A 15,032-nucleotide genomic window follows, 5' to 3' on the forward strand; every position below is an offset into this window, starting at 1 on the left:
GGTTTCCGTAGTGCAAACATGCAAACCTTAAAGGACTCAGATATGGTATAATAAAATTTTCTATAATGATTGTAATCTACTATCGTATATATAGAGGTTTAAACTTTAAATTTGATGTGTACTCTTGATATATGTCTACATTAGCTTAGGTACTATAGCGAGAAACATCCATCGTTCTTTGCAACTCTTCCACGTAAAGACAGAAACCTTCGTGAAAGTATGTAAATTGGTATTGTAATACTAATGTGTATCTTCTCATGATTTAATCTTATTGTATGACTGAAAAGTGTAATTGCAGTTAATATTTAATAATTTAAAAGTACTAATGCATACATCATTTGGTCAAATTCCAGAAACTACCTGATAACTTCATTAATGGTCTTGAAGAATCTATTCCAAGCAAAGTAATACTTGTACTTGCTAATGGACATGAAACGTATGTGAGTTTGAAGAGGTCTGAACAGTCTCTCTGCCATATGAAAGAATTCAACATTGACTGTCGTGGTTTGTTCGGTTCCGTTATGATTTACTCTTATAAGGGGAACGAGAAATTCTTTGTGAATTGTTTGAAGGATGACCTCTGCGAGGTTATATACTTCAAGAATAGGACAATTCCACGTGGCACATTCTATGATCAAGGTACGATACACAACTATTATTTGTTAAACTGTTAGATTGCTAATCTTAAATTTTGCTGCTTATGAATGAATTATTTTTTCAGACCTAGTGACTGGTATAGGATGGAAGTTCCTAGTTTTTCTTAATAATCCTGTAGTTCAAGTCGGAAAATTCGTAAGAAACCTATTTTCCTGTTATAGTCAGTTATTTTTTTTCCGAAATTTTGATAATCAGTTTCTACATGCACTATAAGCAAGCTGCACTTTAGTAATTGTTTAACTTAATACTTTTGTATGTTAAAGTTGGTACCTAATTATTAATCATTAACAACCAATATCCGGACATTTCTGGAGGGCATTTGGGAAGCTGCTCCCACCTAAAGTCCAGTTTTACATGAGAAATGGAAGTCGATATGAAGGAACTTGTTCCAAAACTGAGAAGAAAATTTATGGCCTTCAAGATCTTGTGCAAGATAATGGTTTGAGCGAGACTGAGAAAGTTTTGTTCACCTACTTCGGTGAAGGAAACTTTTTTGTTATGATATTTGACAAATCAAATGTTGAAGCAATGTTGCTTGATGAAGATTCATCCAGTTCAGGTTATATTTATTTCACAGCTTATGTAATTTTTTTGAACTATTTTACATATATGGTTATTTTATTTTTAACTTATTGTTCTTTATAATATAGAATCAGATATGGAGATTGTTCAGGAACCTGTTCTAATTCCTGCAAATTTGGAAGTTGATGTCCATAACAATGATAACATGACTTTTACTCATGTTATGACAGCATCCAATGTGGACAACACATGTCACGGAGCGGTACAAAATTAATTTGCGATATCTAAATTACTAACAATATTATAACACAGCAGCCCAACTATTTTTAATACTTTGCTTTTAATTATTTTTTTACATCTTCATTGTAGTATATTCCGAGCTACATTCAACGACCAAATAACAATTGGGAAGCTGGTGACATGGTAACTTTAAGAACTGCTGATGGGGATTGGGATGTCACTATTGTGAAATCACGGAAACTTTCAAGATTCTTAGGTGGCTGGAATCAGTTTGCTAGAGATAATAATATTGATTTATATGAAACAGTTGTCTTCAGTTTGTTGGAAGAAGAGGAGACAACAGTTTTTCTTGTGACTTTCCTAGATAGGCCTTGAAGTACTATTTTTGCCTAAGTTGGATTCAAATTTGCTTCTGTTAATGTTCCATACTATTCCCGGACTATGTTTGTGTAAAATTTTATCATGACGGGCAAGCTATGTTGGAATTTATTTAGTATTGTTAACTTGAATTATTATATCTTTTTAGCATTTAGAATTTGAAATGCTCTTTCTGATTAACTATAGAAAAATCTAAGTCATAAGTTATATGTATAATCTACTATAATGTGTGTTTCGTATTGGTCTTAGAGGATCAAAATGTATAGAGTTGAATATATAACAAATTCTTAGCTTTTGTACACTTCTTTATCTGTGATATTCGGAGATTAGAAAAATATGACTAATTAGATAAAAACTATATTAGTATAAGTATTCGGATAAAATGGAGCAATAAAAGCAAGTTTAATAGATTGTGTGGATTATTGACCACATTTTGGAAGTATTCTGTTACAACTAATAATATTCAAAAGAGAAACATATATACTTCCACTATGCATTAGTTAATTAATACGTGACAGATTCTCTTATGAAAAGAAGAGGTCTGGGATCTTATAACTTAGAGCGATTTATTTGTTGGCAAAGACAATTATTGTTTATCTTACTGTATTACGTCAAATATGCAGTATAAAATAAATACCAAATAAATGGATTATAAAATCTTGAAATCTTAAAGAAAAACTTCCATTACTCAAAGAATCTGCAACAAATTACGAAATTATGACAATATTAAAAAGAAATAAGTTTGAAAAGCAAATCAAAATAATCTTCTTAATGGGAAAGCAAATAAAACTTATTATGCACTGAAGATAGTTCCTTCTAATCGAAACAAATGCTGCAATGTTGACAAATCCGACGAAGAATTCATCATCCTCTTTCACTTTTCCTGTTTCAAATTTTTTTTAGCATCTTTTAGAAAATTCCATTATCAACTATGAAGAATAAAACCTTATAAAAAATAGGCATCATGCCATTTTTATTTTCTTCGAAGTGGAGTGAATAGAGTTGGGAGTTTCAGAATGATTTGATAGATCAACCATATTCTGAGTAGAAGAAGAAATAATCTAGGACAATGAATACCTTAAATAGTTAATTAACAACATTTTTTTATCTTCTGTTTACCTCAAAATAACTTGATACAGCAAAGCCAACCATTTTAGCATTAGAAGGAGAAGAGATTGAATAATCTTTATCAAAACAGTCATTGACCTTATAGATTTGGCTTTCCAACTTCACATTATCGTCAGTTATCTGAATGATAAATGTAACTTCCTTTCAAGCAATGTCTCTGATTTTCTTGGGATAGCCATCTTCAGTCTACACAATAATTTTATTTTAAGCATTGAGAAACTACATTGAAACTGGAAAAGGGTGTTAGGACTGTTAGATTACTTAAACAGTCGTTATGTTTACCTTTGGATTGTCCAGTATCATCTTGGTTGCAGTTTGGCCAACCATACGCTTCACAGCCTTGTCCATTAGTACAAAGTTAAAAGCCTCGTTGGAATCACCAGCAAGAACAACAATCTTGTATCTAATTGGTTAGACGCAGAGAACAAATATTAAACTCAGCATTAAAATAAATAACCTATGCATAATTATTTATTGTACTATACCTCTTCACAGGAACCAACATAATATAACTACATTTCGAACATTTGTACCTTCCTTCATACTTGTACGCATCTTCCTCACATTTTATGCAGCTCAAATACCACCAGTTTTCAGATTCTTCTACAACGGATATTTTGACGGAGCACATAAAGGTTTTCTGCGTAATTCTCAGCATATCACTTACTTTAGTAATTATAGATTCTAACTTAGAAAAAAAGTGAAGTAAAACTGAAAACAAAATTTTATCACCTCCAAGTCATCAGAATTAGTCTTCTGGCTGAGCTGTTGCACTGTTATAGTTTCAATAACATGGACTGGTGAACTTGGAATCGAGAACCTTGTGTGTTGGGAGCTGGGTTGTAACCTTCTTCCTGCAGCCTTAGATCATTGAGAACATGTTAACTTATTAGTAAAGAATATTTGATAAAAATTGGTAAATGTTTCAATATAATGTAAGCGGATAGATAGTAATAAATATATACATGATCTTCATTTCATTCACATAATCATTTTCTAAATTGAGGTAGATCTTTGACGAAAGAAGTGTACTAATTTGGACTGAACCTGTAGAATTTTCTGATTAAAGGTTAAATAGTCCTTGACAAAATGATTCACCTAGATAAATTATATTAGAGCAATGATTGTGAAAAGGTTACTCTTATATATTTTAAGTTTGGCACTTGTGACGATTGCAATGACAATGTCATCCTTTTTAGCCTTCTCATAATTCTTATTAGTCTCCACAGAAAGTTGTCCCCAGACACTAACCTTGTGGGAGTACCTAAGATGGAATATATGTAAGTAGAATCTTCTTCAATTTAAAAGCAAGATTTGAATGAGATTTAATATTTAAAGTGATAACTAACTTTCCATCAGTAATTCAAAATTTGACGATATCTCTCTTTCCAAACATGATATTTATCAGTATCACAGGCTCAAAATCCTCCACTACACCAATGATATCTGCATAAATTTAAAGAATTTAGCACAAAAATAAGAACAACACACACAAAAAAAGTTAAATATACTATGCAAGAAATCTTAGTATTATGACCTGCAGCAAATTCTGGGCTTTCAACATTTTCATATCCGAATGCAATACTAAACAGTTCACCAAGGTCAACAAATTCAAATTTGTGTCTCGGTATCATAAAGTCATCGCCTACTAACTTCTGAGCTGACGTAGAATTAAAAAAATTTATAAGAAATTTCGAGGTGGTAGGCTTCATTGTTCCCTTTGCCTCTCTTGTATATAAATTGGTTATAACGTAAACATTTCCTTCAACAATATCTTTGCCAACAGATCTCCAATTATCAGCATATACAAAAGCATGCATATGAAAGTCTTATAATAAATAATGTTCTTTAGATTTCTACTTAAACTAATGTATAATGGCGGCATATAAACAATTAGTGAAAATTTAAAAAACTAACATCATCATCAAGCAAAAGCAAGTTGTATCCTTTCAGACCATCTTTTCCTTCTTTGGATGCAGATGTGGACGGCCACATTCTGGTTATACGGACCTTGATCTTCCATGTAGTACATGATGAATCAATGGAGGACAGACTGCCGTACATCTTTTATTCAAATCTACAGAAAAGACTGTCAAATGATGAGATGTACATTATATCTATATGAAATAACATGTTTAACAACGGATCAAACGTTAGAACATGGAAAATCTTATAGAATAAACAGCAAAACTCGAAGAAAAATGACCTGAAAGAAAGCTGTTTAAATTGAAGTGTGGTATATGCCAATGATAATAGCTGCTCATATATTTATAATTAGGTTCTTATAAATTAAAACCCAAAAAATCCTCTCTGTGATATACATGATAGAAGTGATAATTGATTGCAGTTGATATTTACAATCAATTTACATCCAAATGACAGATATTTTGTAATTTCATTATTACAAATAGAAAATCAAATAGCATATGATAAATATGATGTTAATGATAATTGATTTCTTTTTTAAACTAATAATAAGAATACATATGAAAGGATTAATATTATTTTAGATATTGATTCTATAAAATATTTATAGAATAAACAGCAAAACTCGAAGAAAAATGACCTGAAAGAAAGCTGTTTAAATTGAAGTGTGGTATATGCCAATGATAATAACTGCTCATATATTTATAATTAGGTTCTTATAAATCAAAACCCAAAAAATCCGCTCTGTGATATACATGATAGAAGTGATAATTGATTGCAGTTGATATTTACAATCAATTTAAATCCAAATGACAGATATTTTGTAATTTCATTATTACAAATAGAAAATCAAATAGCATATGATAAATATGATGTTAATGATAATTGATTTCTTTTTTAAACTAATAATAAGAATACATATGAAAGGATTAATATTGTTTTAGATATTGATTCTATAAAATATTTATATGAATCATGGTAAATATTAATATGCCAGTTACCATACTTAAATTTTTGTATTACCATAAATATTATATGTCCAAGAAACAGAACTTATTAAATGTCCAATCTACAAACTGATTATTATATATTATATGTACAAATGGAGTTAGAAATTATTTTAGAATTCACTGTTCAGTGGGCATATTTTTTATTAAGATATATAATTATAATAATTATAAGTAGGTATTACTTGGACCGAATTTTTTTTTTAAAAAATATCATTACTTTTCATATTGTGTGAACCAATGAAGATTTCAAGAATCCTGGTTACATTCAAATTATACAAAATTAAATTGCAGGAATATTGGGTGATGTAAATTTCAATTTATAAGTAACAATATATTTTAAAATATATCCTTTAGTTTTTCTTTTTTATCCAGCCTACTATATATATGTGTGTGTAAATAGTAGATTTTAAAATATGCGAGATGAAAAAAAATTATACAATTTTTATAATTTCATTACATTAACATAAATATATGTTAATGTTTTTGCAACATATATTAATATTTTTGGAGCATATAAAATAACGTAAATTTTTGTGAAATCAAATGACTATTTTTTGTCAATTGGTTCAATCTCTATCCTCGAATTAATATATGTTCTACAAACATGGGAAAACATTAAATTTTTAAAAATTATAATATCACACAAATTATTGTTATACACCTAGAAAGTGGTGAATTTCTTATAAATTATTGTTAAACACTAAATAGTGAATTGATTTTAAATTATTAAAAATAAAACATTCAAACAAATGCATACTGAAATAGTAGTTATTTACATGTCCGCCTAAGTATGAATTTATTATTAAAGATATATCATAAATTAGACTATGAACAATGCATTTGATTACATAAATCTTAATTACCTTTCAATTTTGTATGCCAGTTACTATTTTCTTAATAAATTCACCATAGATAAACTATTGCCATTTTTTATAAAATGTATTGTACATAAAATTTAGGCTTTTATAAATTGATTAATTTAAAATCATTAACATATTCTTTAAAAATATATCACAGAATACAAATATCATGATTGTTCAAATTAGCAAAACTAAATATAAATGAAAACTACCATTTGGACAAATAAAAATTGGGTAATTATTTAGTTATGTATGATTAAAACTATATAATATACATTGCACAACAATTACTTCTATCTGCATATATATCTTCCTTACATGCACTATATCACAATACAATTTACATACAGTGAAACAAACTATATACATGAAATTTACATAAATTGAAAGATTTTTTATGCTTGAACAACCTGACCATCGATTGCTGGTTCGGGATCATCACCCTCAACGTCTTGAAATCTTGCTTGCTCTGGCCCAGTACCTAATTCTATGTTTAGGAAATTCTGTATATCTGCAATAGGCCTATCAAATGTTCGAAGGTCATGGGAATTCTGTCTGCCAAGTGTTGCCAAATGACACGCAACTGCATTCCTATGAGGGTGAACCAAATTAAGTTCATAACGGATATTATTATCATTAAGCCTTTAAAGAATAAGTCTGAACGTCTTTCTAGTATATGATGTAATTCCTTCTTCTTTGTGATATTTGCTTTCACAATATGCTTGTATATTGTCAGTTTCGATGATAACACGCTCGTATGAATCCGGTAATGTACGACGCGTGCTTAGTACAATAGCCCATAACCGTGAATTCAGATTTGTAAGACCTGAAATTGTGCCGTAAGTCAGTTTGAGAAGATGACCCCCTGCATCTCTTACAACAACACCAATACCATTTCTATTATGGCCTTCAGGAATATTTTGAATAAATTCACTATGCACATTGATCTTCACCCAACCATTAGGAGGAAATTGCCATATACGCTCAACATGTTCCTTTATCCTTAGATGTATACAATAGTTGTTGACTATATATGATTACAAAATAAAGATATCACAAATGGTAAAAAGATTTCTGGAATTTATAAATAAACAAAAGAGTTGAACAGATGTGTCATTTGCAAAAAGTTGTAGAGATATGTCGTTTGCAAAAAACTGTAGAAAATAAATAAAAGAGTTGAAGAGATGTGTCTTTTGTAAAAAATTATAGAGATGTGTCTTTTGCAAAAAGCTGTAAAATTTAAAATAACTAAAACTACTGGAATAGTTTAGACTGCAAGGTTGTATAAAGATTTGTTCAAAATATTATTTATTTCATAGACATATAAAAATCAAATGACAAATTAAATTTAAGATCACACATAAAATGTTATATAAAATTAAAAGTAACATTGATAGTAAAATCACAAATAAGCAGATTACCAATTACATATGTATCTAAATTAATCCAAAAGATAGTTAACTAATAAACATAATTATGACAAAATTTTATTGCAAGAGATATAGTACGCAAATAGTTTTTATCATTAAAAGGAACACAATGTTGGATCGAAAATCCCATAAAATCTCCGCTAAGAAATAGTTCAGCAAATTTATTGGATGAAAAAAAAACTTAAATAAAAATACATAGAAAACCAAAAAATTATTTATTTAAGATGAACTTCAAAAAAATCCATGATTTTAATTTAAAATCGCCATTTGGTTGCTCTTTTGTTCCTATAATTGTACCATATTCATTTTTCCTGTAAAATACAAAGATCAATTAAGCATTTCAGTAAACCATTTATAAATTTTAATTATTTATTTAAATTAGAATACATTAGTTTGTACACTTACAGGTCGATTGTTAGAAGAAGAGCTAATTGTATCTGCATTATTAGTTGATGATAAACACCCAGAATCAGAATATACATCAGTTGCGGTAAAAATTTTGCTCTTGATCTGAACATTACCATCATTGATCTCTATTATGAGAGTAACCTATTTTCCAACAATCTTTCTTATGCATTCTGGATATAGAATATAAGTTTCACACTGTAAGTCCAAAAACAATCAAATCCATCACTACACAGAATTATTTAATCTACTATTAATCTAATACTTAACAACTACTTATATAAAAATTAAAGAAGCACACCAGTTTGTACTCAGAAAGAAGTTCAGTGGTTGTCTTATGCAATAAACGTTGGGCTGCACGATCCATGATGATGAAGTTATATGCCGTTGATTCATCCTCTGCTACTACTATAATCCTATACCTACAATCAATGATATAACACTTGTCATATCTATGTAATTAATATGTAATTTATAGGACTTAAAAAAAAATGGGAATAGTAAAAAATTAAACACTTGATCTTGTCAGAAAATTCACTCTCTTCATTGTCGCAATTTGCATAGCTATTATACCACCAGTTTGCAATCTCTTCCACATATGTAATCTTCACAGCACATAGAAAAGTTTTCTACATCATTGAAATATCAGGATTAAAAATGATAATATATCTTCTACATTCTTTGGTGCCTATTTTAAATAAAAGATAAAAAGAAGATAGGCCAGCCAGCTTGCTTAGATAGCAAAACCTTGACATCATCAATATTTGTCTTTAACCCCAGTTCATGCAATGTGACTAACTGTAACTCAGGAGTTGGGTTCATAATTACTGGTTCAATTTCGATCAATTTCAATTACTGGCTTACAAATTCAGTTGTATGTTTAACATTTTGGTGAGGAATGTAGCCTTCATTCTCAAGTCTGCAGTGAATGCCTTAACTTCAATTTTTTGCGATCATACAAATAATTATGAGCATCTGGTTAATAAGTAATTCTAAAAAAAACTTTGCAAACTCTACATGACATAAAATATGACTCAATTATTACAGTCAAGCAACTTCAAACCTTATTGTAATTAATCCGCCATAATGTAAGAAGGTCGGTATATTTCATTGCAAAGTACAAAGAAAACTATACTTCTGGCGCATTGAGTGAACTAAATTGTTATCCAGATTGAAATACACTTTTGATGGTGGTAGCATACTGAAGTTGACAGTGTTTGCAAAGACAATTTTTAAAAGATGTGTATAGTACAACATTGTATATTGGTAATTTCAGAAACAATGGACAGGTATATTGTGTTTGACGTTTTTTTGAGATCATAGAGCTTACTCCTGAAAATCTTCATCTTAGTACTTGTTACAATTGCTATAATTGGTTCCTCCATAACTTGGTCATACAATCTGTCAATATCCTTCGCCAAATCAGCCCAAACACTAACCATATATGAATATCTGTATTAAATCCGATGTAAACAGCCATACTTTTAACCTAATATTATCCCAGATAGAGAATTAGGATATTCACATATTTTTAACCTACCTCCCATCAGTGATTCTGAACTTGAGAATATCTTTGTCACCATAGATTGCTTTGATTGATTTTACTCTTTCAAAATCCTCAACAACACCAATGATATCTACCAAAATTAATTTAAAATTTAGTACATATACGGTAAATTATAGTAGAATTAATACATATCAATTGAATTCAGGAAATATAAATGAGATAGATATATTGAACTGTTGAGAAAGGTGGAATGTGATTATCTCCATGTTCAGATGCAGCACAAAACAAATTGTTCATACTACCTATCTCAAAATATGTGAAGAGGTATCATGAAATCATCGACATCAATTTTCTCAATGGTTGTGAGTTGTGAAAACTGTATCTTAATTCTTGAATGTGCATGCCTTAAAGATCCAAGAGCTTCCCGTACATAAAAATTCGATATAACATACACACCTCCTTCAACTAAAATACTGGATATTGCTTGCCAGTCCTTAGCATACACGAATACCGGTACATGACTGTCCTGTTAAGAAAATATCGAAATACTAATGAACATCATTGGTTGTTAATAACAACAATATGTGGATGTCCGAGTATACATAAGTATAAAAACTTACATGAGCATCAAGAAATATAAGATTGTATGCCTTCAACGTATCAGTTGATGATAGTGACGGCCACATTCTCGTTACTCGTACTTTCACTCTCCAAGCAGTTGATGAAGTGTTAAGAGCAGATAATTGATGAAACATGTTTTGGCTATGGTTCAATAAGTCCTAGAATATAATTAAAAATAGTATATTAATGGACACATAAATCTAAACATCTATTACATAGTGAAAGAATAACTTACTTGAAGGAAATAAGTTGCTTGGGTGAGATCAGTGTACAACATTGTGAATATCTCTAGCGATATTTTTATTAGTGAAAATCTATTAAGGAAAATATTGTATGAGATATGTTTCATAATAGTATTAATGATGAAGAGATTTGGTTTAATGGATCTTTGTGTTTATCAATCATATACAAAAATATTGTATAATATTTTCAAATCTAGATTTGTTTTACATTACATTTATATTGTCTATTATTGCAATCAATTATAATGTCCAAAATTGATATACCATGACCTCTTAATATCTTTTTACCATTTGTAGCTCCATATGCTTGGCCTCTAAATACCTTGATTTACTCTAAAAAATATAGTTTACATGATTATCAGTCTAAATATATAAAGTCGTGTAATTGGAATTCATTGCAATTTAATTATAAAAATTATAGGTGTTTTTTATTAAAATAAATTTGTAAAATTTCTGTCTTTAGCTAACTCATTGTAAAAATAGAATTATGTGAAATACAATTTTCTTTGTGTTAATATAAGAAATATATGAAATATAAATAGACTCCTGAGCTGGATATATAAATATGATTTTCATTGTGGTAAGAGGATACACACATGTAAATGATTATGATCAATAAAAATAGGATAAGGTAACTGAAAAACATAATTTGTATATCACTCTACATTATATGGAATCAAAATACCAATTATGCTATATTAAAACAGGAAGATTATAAAACACTTCGACAAATACTACATTAGCAGTAAAATTACATGTCTTCCCGTTATCGCATTCTATTAAAATATGCAACCCATCTGGAGAAGTGACTCTTGAAACGACAACATACAGCTGTCCGTGAGAAAATGCAGGTTTTGGCAAGAAAAGCCCAACGATCTAAAGTGATTGGCCTTCGATTTTGTTTATTGTCATTGTGAAACAGATTTGCAGAGGGAATTGAATTCTCTTAAAAATAAAAGGAAAGTGTGTATCAGTCGGTTCCATCTCGATCCTTAGTATTAGAACCTTTGTGCCTGCATGGGATCATGTTAACAGTTGGAACTCCACACTGTTCTTCAAACATTTTGTCAAAACCATTCGTGTACCATTACACAAACCCATAATCTGGTTAAGATTCCTCATCAACATGACTACAACTCCTACCTTTAATTTCAAATCATGCTTCGGAATGGAAGACATATTAATTGAATTGAGATACTCAATTGGGAAAGAAGATTCATGGTCATTATCATCGTTTCCTGTCTCAGCATCAATAGAATCTTGGCTAAGGTACGAATGCGTCATACCTGGAATTAGATTTAAAACATGAGAATTTACTTCATCAACAATTGCATTTGTCGGCGTGAGGATGGCTCTTTCCTTGAGATATGATTCAGTAGTGTAGTTTTTCGTAAAATCTGGATATGTGACATCATCAATATCTTTCACTGTGTTGGTTTTCTTCTCCACCAAATATTTCCTTGGAATGATGATTTATGGATCCTTATAAATGTTATCCTGATGTATATTCTGCACCTTGTCGTCGCCAACATCAAGAACCCATTTTGCAAATTCTGCAATTTTCTGGTTCTCTTCAGCATTCCTACCGCATCCTAGACGCATATTCTGGTGGAACACAAAAACTTTGCAATGGTTCCAGAGGCTTGACTGGTTAACAGAAGATTGCACAACTTATGGTCTAGAAGCCTTTGGAATAACAGGCAAGATTTGCCAAAAATAACCTCAAAAAACAATTGTTATTCCGCCAAATGGAATATTCTTATTTCTAGGATGAATTGATACCATTATATCTCGAAAGCAGCGATCAACAGATTCAAAAGCATGGCAATGCTGCATTGGAGCTTCGTTCCATATGACTAAATTAGTATTCTTTATTAATTCAGCAATGTCAGATCCTTGCTTAATACCTGCCACAGAGTATCGATCCAATTTTAGCGGGATGTGAAATCGAGAGTGAAATGTTCTACCACCTGGAAGTAGTGTTGCAGCTATGTCGGATGATGCTACTGAAAGTACTATTTTGCCTTCACTGCGCAAACGATAGCATAATGTTTTCCATAGAAATGTTTTTCCATATCCGCCACTGCCATATACAAAAAAGAGACCTCCTTCTCCTTTATTGAGAACTTATAATACTGAATTGTACACCTCTAGTTGCTCACTATTTAAACTCTGAAAGTTTTTGGAACGCTCTTCAAATTGTTGATTCTTATCATATCCGGTCTCCTCTTCAATTAGCCGGTTAGTCGTACGATGCATGTAGATATCTTCAGGATATGGCATATTTAGAAAATCTTTTAGAGACTTGCCAACATTTAACAGCTTTTCTACCTCTGTCATGCTATCAACAAATACTCCAGTTAACATGCATATGTTGAAGTTAATTATTTTGAAAAAAACGTAAAGATAAACTATATGTGAATAATTATATTTGAAAAGTACCTGCAAGTGTATAGTTTTCCAAATAAGCGTCAGAAAGTTTGAGCTCCACATTATCGAACTTAATCCGTTTGTTGTACAAAATGTCATCAGACAAAAATTTCCAGTTATCGGTCCACAATTTAAGAGGATCTACTACTGGACAGTTGGTCAATATATGAACAAACATTGAACGAAGCTGAAAAGGCATGTCAGATTCTGCATTTTCTCGAAGTGCAGAGTGCCATTGATTATCATCCTTAAGGAGACCAAGTACCTCACATGCTTTTTTATATGTGTTATATGTTCGACCATTAATAGTTCTCAAATCACGAAAAGAAGTTACACCTTTATTACACAAAAGAAGCATTCTAAAAAAATGTATCTCCTTGTGATGCATGAACTTCTGTTAACCTTCCGATGAAAATTCCTCTTTTACGTTGTTTCCACTTAGACTGCCCAGGTAGCCAAGTAAAACCTTGTGGGAACTCCTGGTAAGTGTAATCCCAAGCACCGAGAATAGTTTTGTTGGTCACAAACCATGCTTCTAACTTACTTTTCCTGTTTGATGCCTTATTTGCTACTTCTTCCAAAGTGTCATTAATATTGAAGGTAATATTTTTGCCTCCTTCTATATGGACGGGCAAACGCTCAACGGAAGGATAACGATAATGAATATCATATCCTAATAATCTCCAGGAAGCTTCGGATGCACAAACGTAACGACCATCCAGAAAATGTCTCACCTCATCAATAGTTTTACCCTTTTCTAAATTTAAAGGCAATCCTTTTTTCCTCTGTATCATCATTGTAGCTATATCATGTCCCTTCAAACAATACTTGAATAGATATTTCAAAGAGCAAGAATTGTTGCAGATTTCCAAGTTCATATGACACTGAAACCGTAGTAACAGATCACGATTATAAGGTACAACAAATTGATTGTCCAGTTGTTGCTTGTTCTTCTCAACAGTCCTGTCCATCCTTCTCCTCTGATAAACAGGAAATCCACAGTCATCAAAGAATGTGTGACCATTGTACCTATGTGTAAAATTGGTTTAAACACAAATATAATTCGGTCTCCTTTTAAATTTACCATGATGATGATATTTTTTTCCAAAAAACTTTGGGAAATTCATTGCAAAAATATAAAAGTATGTCCACATAGCCATGTATCATGTAATTGATTTGAATATACCTCTTTGGGAAATGACGACCGCATTTTCCATCCGATATACACGGAGAATACGAAAAATCCTGTCCACATGGCCCATGTATCATGTAATTTTTAACAGCATTTTACCCGACCGGATCAGTTTCCTTATGCGGGATTTCAGCACACACCAAATCATCAATCTGCTCTATCGTATTGGGACGATCATTAGGATGTAACCAAATTAACATGTGAGCGTGAGGTAATCCTCTTTTATGGAACTCAATCACATACATAACTGTTACAAAAATTTCATAAATTAGTAGAGGATATAGTGTAAAATCAACTATTATAGGTTGTTTTGTAAAAGCGTAAAAATACTCATGTCCGGTGCATCTTCCAATGTAATTTTGATTTTTTTAAAATCAAACAATTGATCTAGCTTCATTTTAAAAACACGGGCAATCACATCCGGAGCATCTGCAACATTAACCCGCCAGGCATATGTTGGAGCATACTCTGAATTTCTGGCCAT

At 30.8% G+C, this 15,032-nt stretch overlaps 2 protein-coding genes across 2 annotated transcripts; both read right to left on the reverse strand.

Annotated features, from left to right (window-relative positions):
• Window positions 1–3,069: 3,069 nt before the first annotated feature.
• LOC141712131 (uncharacterized) lies at window positions 3,070–4,745 on the reverse strand. Its single transcript, XM_074514950.1, has 7 exons — window positions 4,463–4,745; window positions 4,320–4,371; window positions 4,096–4,189; window positions 3,658–3,786; window positions 3,411–3,565; window positions 3,208–3,328; window positions 3,070–3,111 (listed from the first exon to the last, which is right to left on the reverse strand). Exons 1-7 carry the CDS (start codon window positions 4,743–4,745, stop codon window positions 3,070–3,072), a joined length of 876 nt encoding a protein of 291 aa, XP_074371051.1.
• Window positions 4,746–13,715: 8,970 nt separating this feature from the next.
• Window positions 13,716–15,032, reverse strand: LOC141712141 (uncharacterized). The gene is made up of 4 exons (XM_074514962.1): window positions 14,879–15,032; window positions 14,689–14,795; window positions 14,543–14,601; window positions 13,716–14,385 (listed from the first exon to the last, which is right to left on the reverse strand). The coding sequence occupies exons 1-4, from the start codon at window positions 15,030–15,032 to the stop codon at window positions 13,716–13,718; spliced, it is 990 nt and encodes a 329-aa protein (XP_074371063.1).

Source organism: Apium graveolens, chromosome 1 (genome assembly GCF_009905375.1).
Source record: "Apium graveolens cultivar Ventura chromosome 1, ASM990537v1, whole genome shotgun sequence".
Taxonomy (NCBI): domain Eukaryota; kingdom Viridiplantae; phylum Streptophyta; class Magnoliopsida; order Apiales; family Apiaceae; genus Apium; species Apium graveolens.

Excerpts from the sequence above, each read along its gene's own strand:
- LOC141712131 (XM_074514950.1), bottom strand. The coding sequence starts at position 4,745 with ATGCATGCTTTTGTATATGCTGATAATTGGAGATCTGTTGGCAAAGAT. Across the intron at positions 3,566-3,657 it reads CTAATTCTGATGACTTGGAG|AAAACCTTTATGTGCTCCGT; the intron begins GTGATAAAATTT and ends AGAATTACGCAG. Across the intron at positions 3,112-3,207 it reads TGATACTGGACAATCCAAAG|ACTGAAGATGGCTATCCCAA; the intron begins GTAAACATAACG and ends ATTATTGTGTAG.
- LOC141712141 (XM_074514962.1), bottom strand. The coding sequence starts at position 15,032 with ATGGCCAGAAATTCAGAGTATGCTCCAACATATGCCTGGCGGGTTAAT. Across the intron at positions 14,602-14,688 it reads TAGAGCAGATTGATGATTTG|GATTTTTCGTATTCTCCGTG; the intron begins GTGTGTGCTGAA and ends CCATGTGGACAG. Across the intron at positions 14,386-14,542 it reads GGTCGTCATTTCCCAAAGAG|GTACAATGGTCACACATTCT; the intron begins GTATATTCAAAT and ends TTTTACACATAG.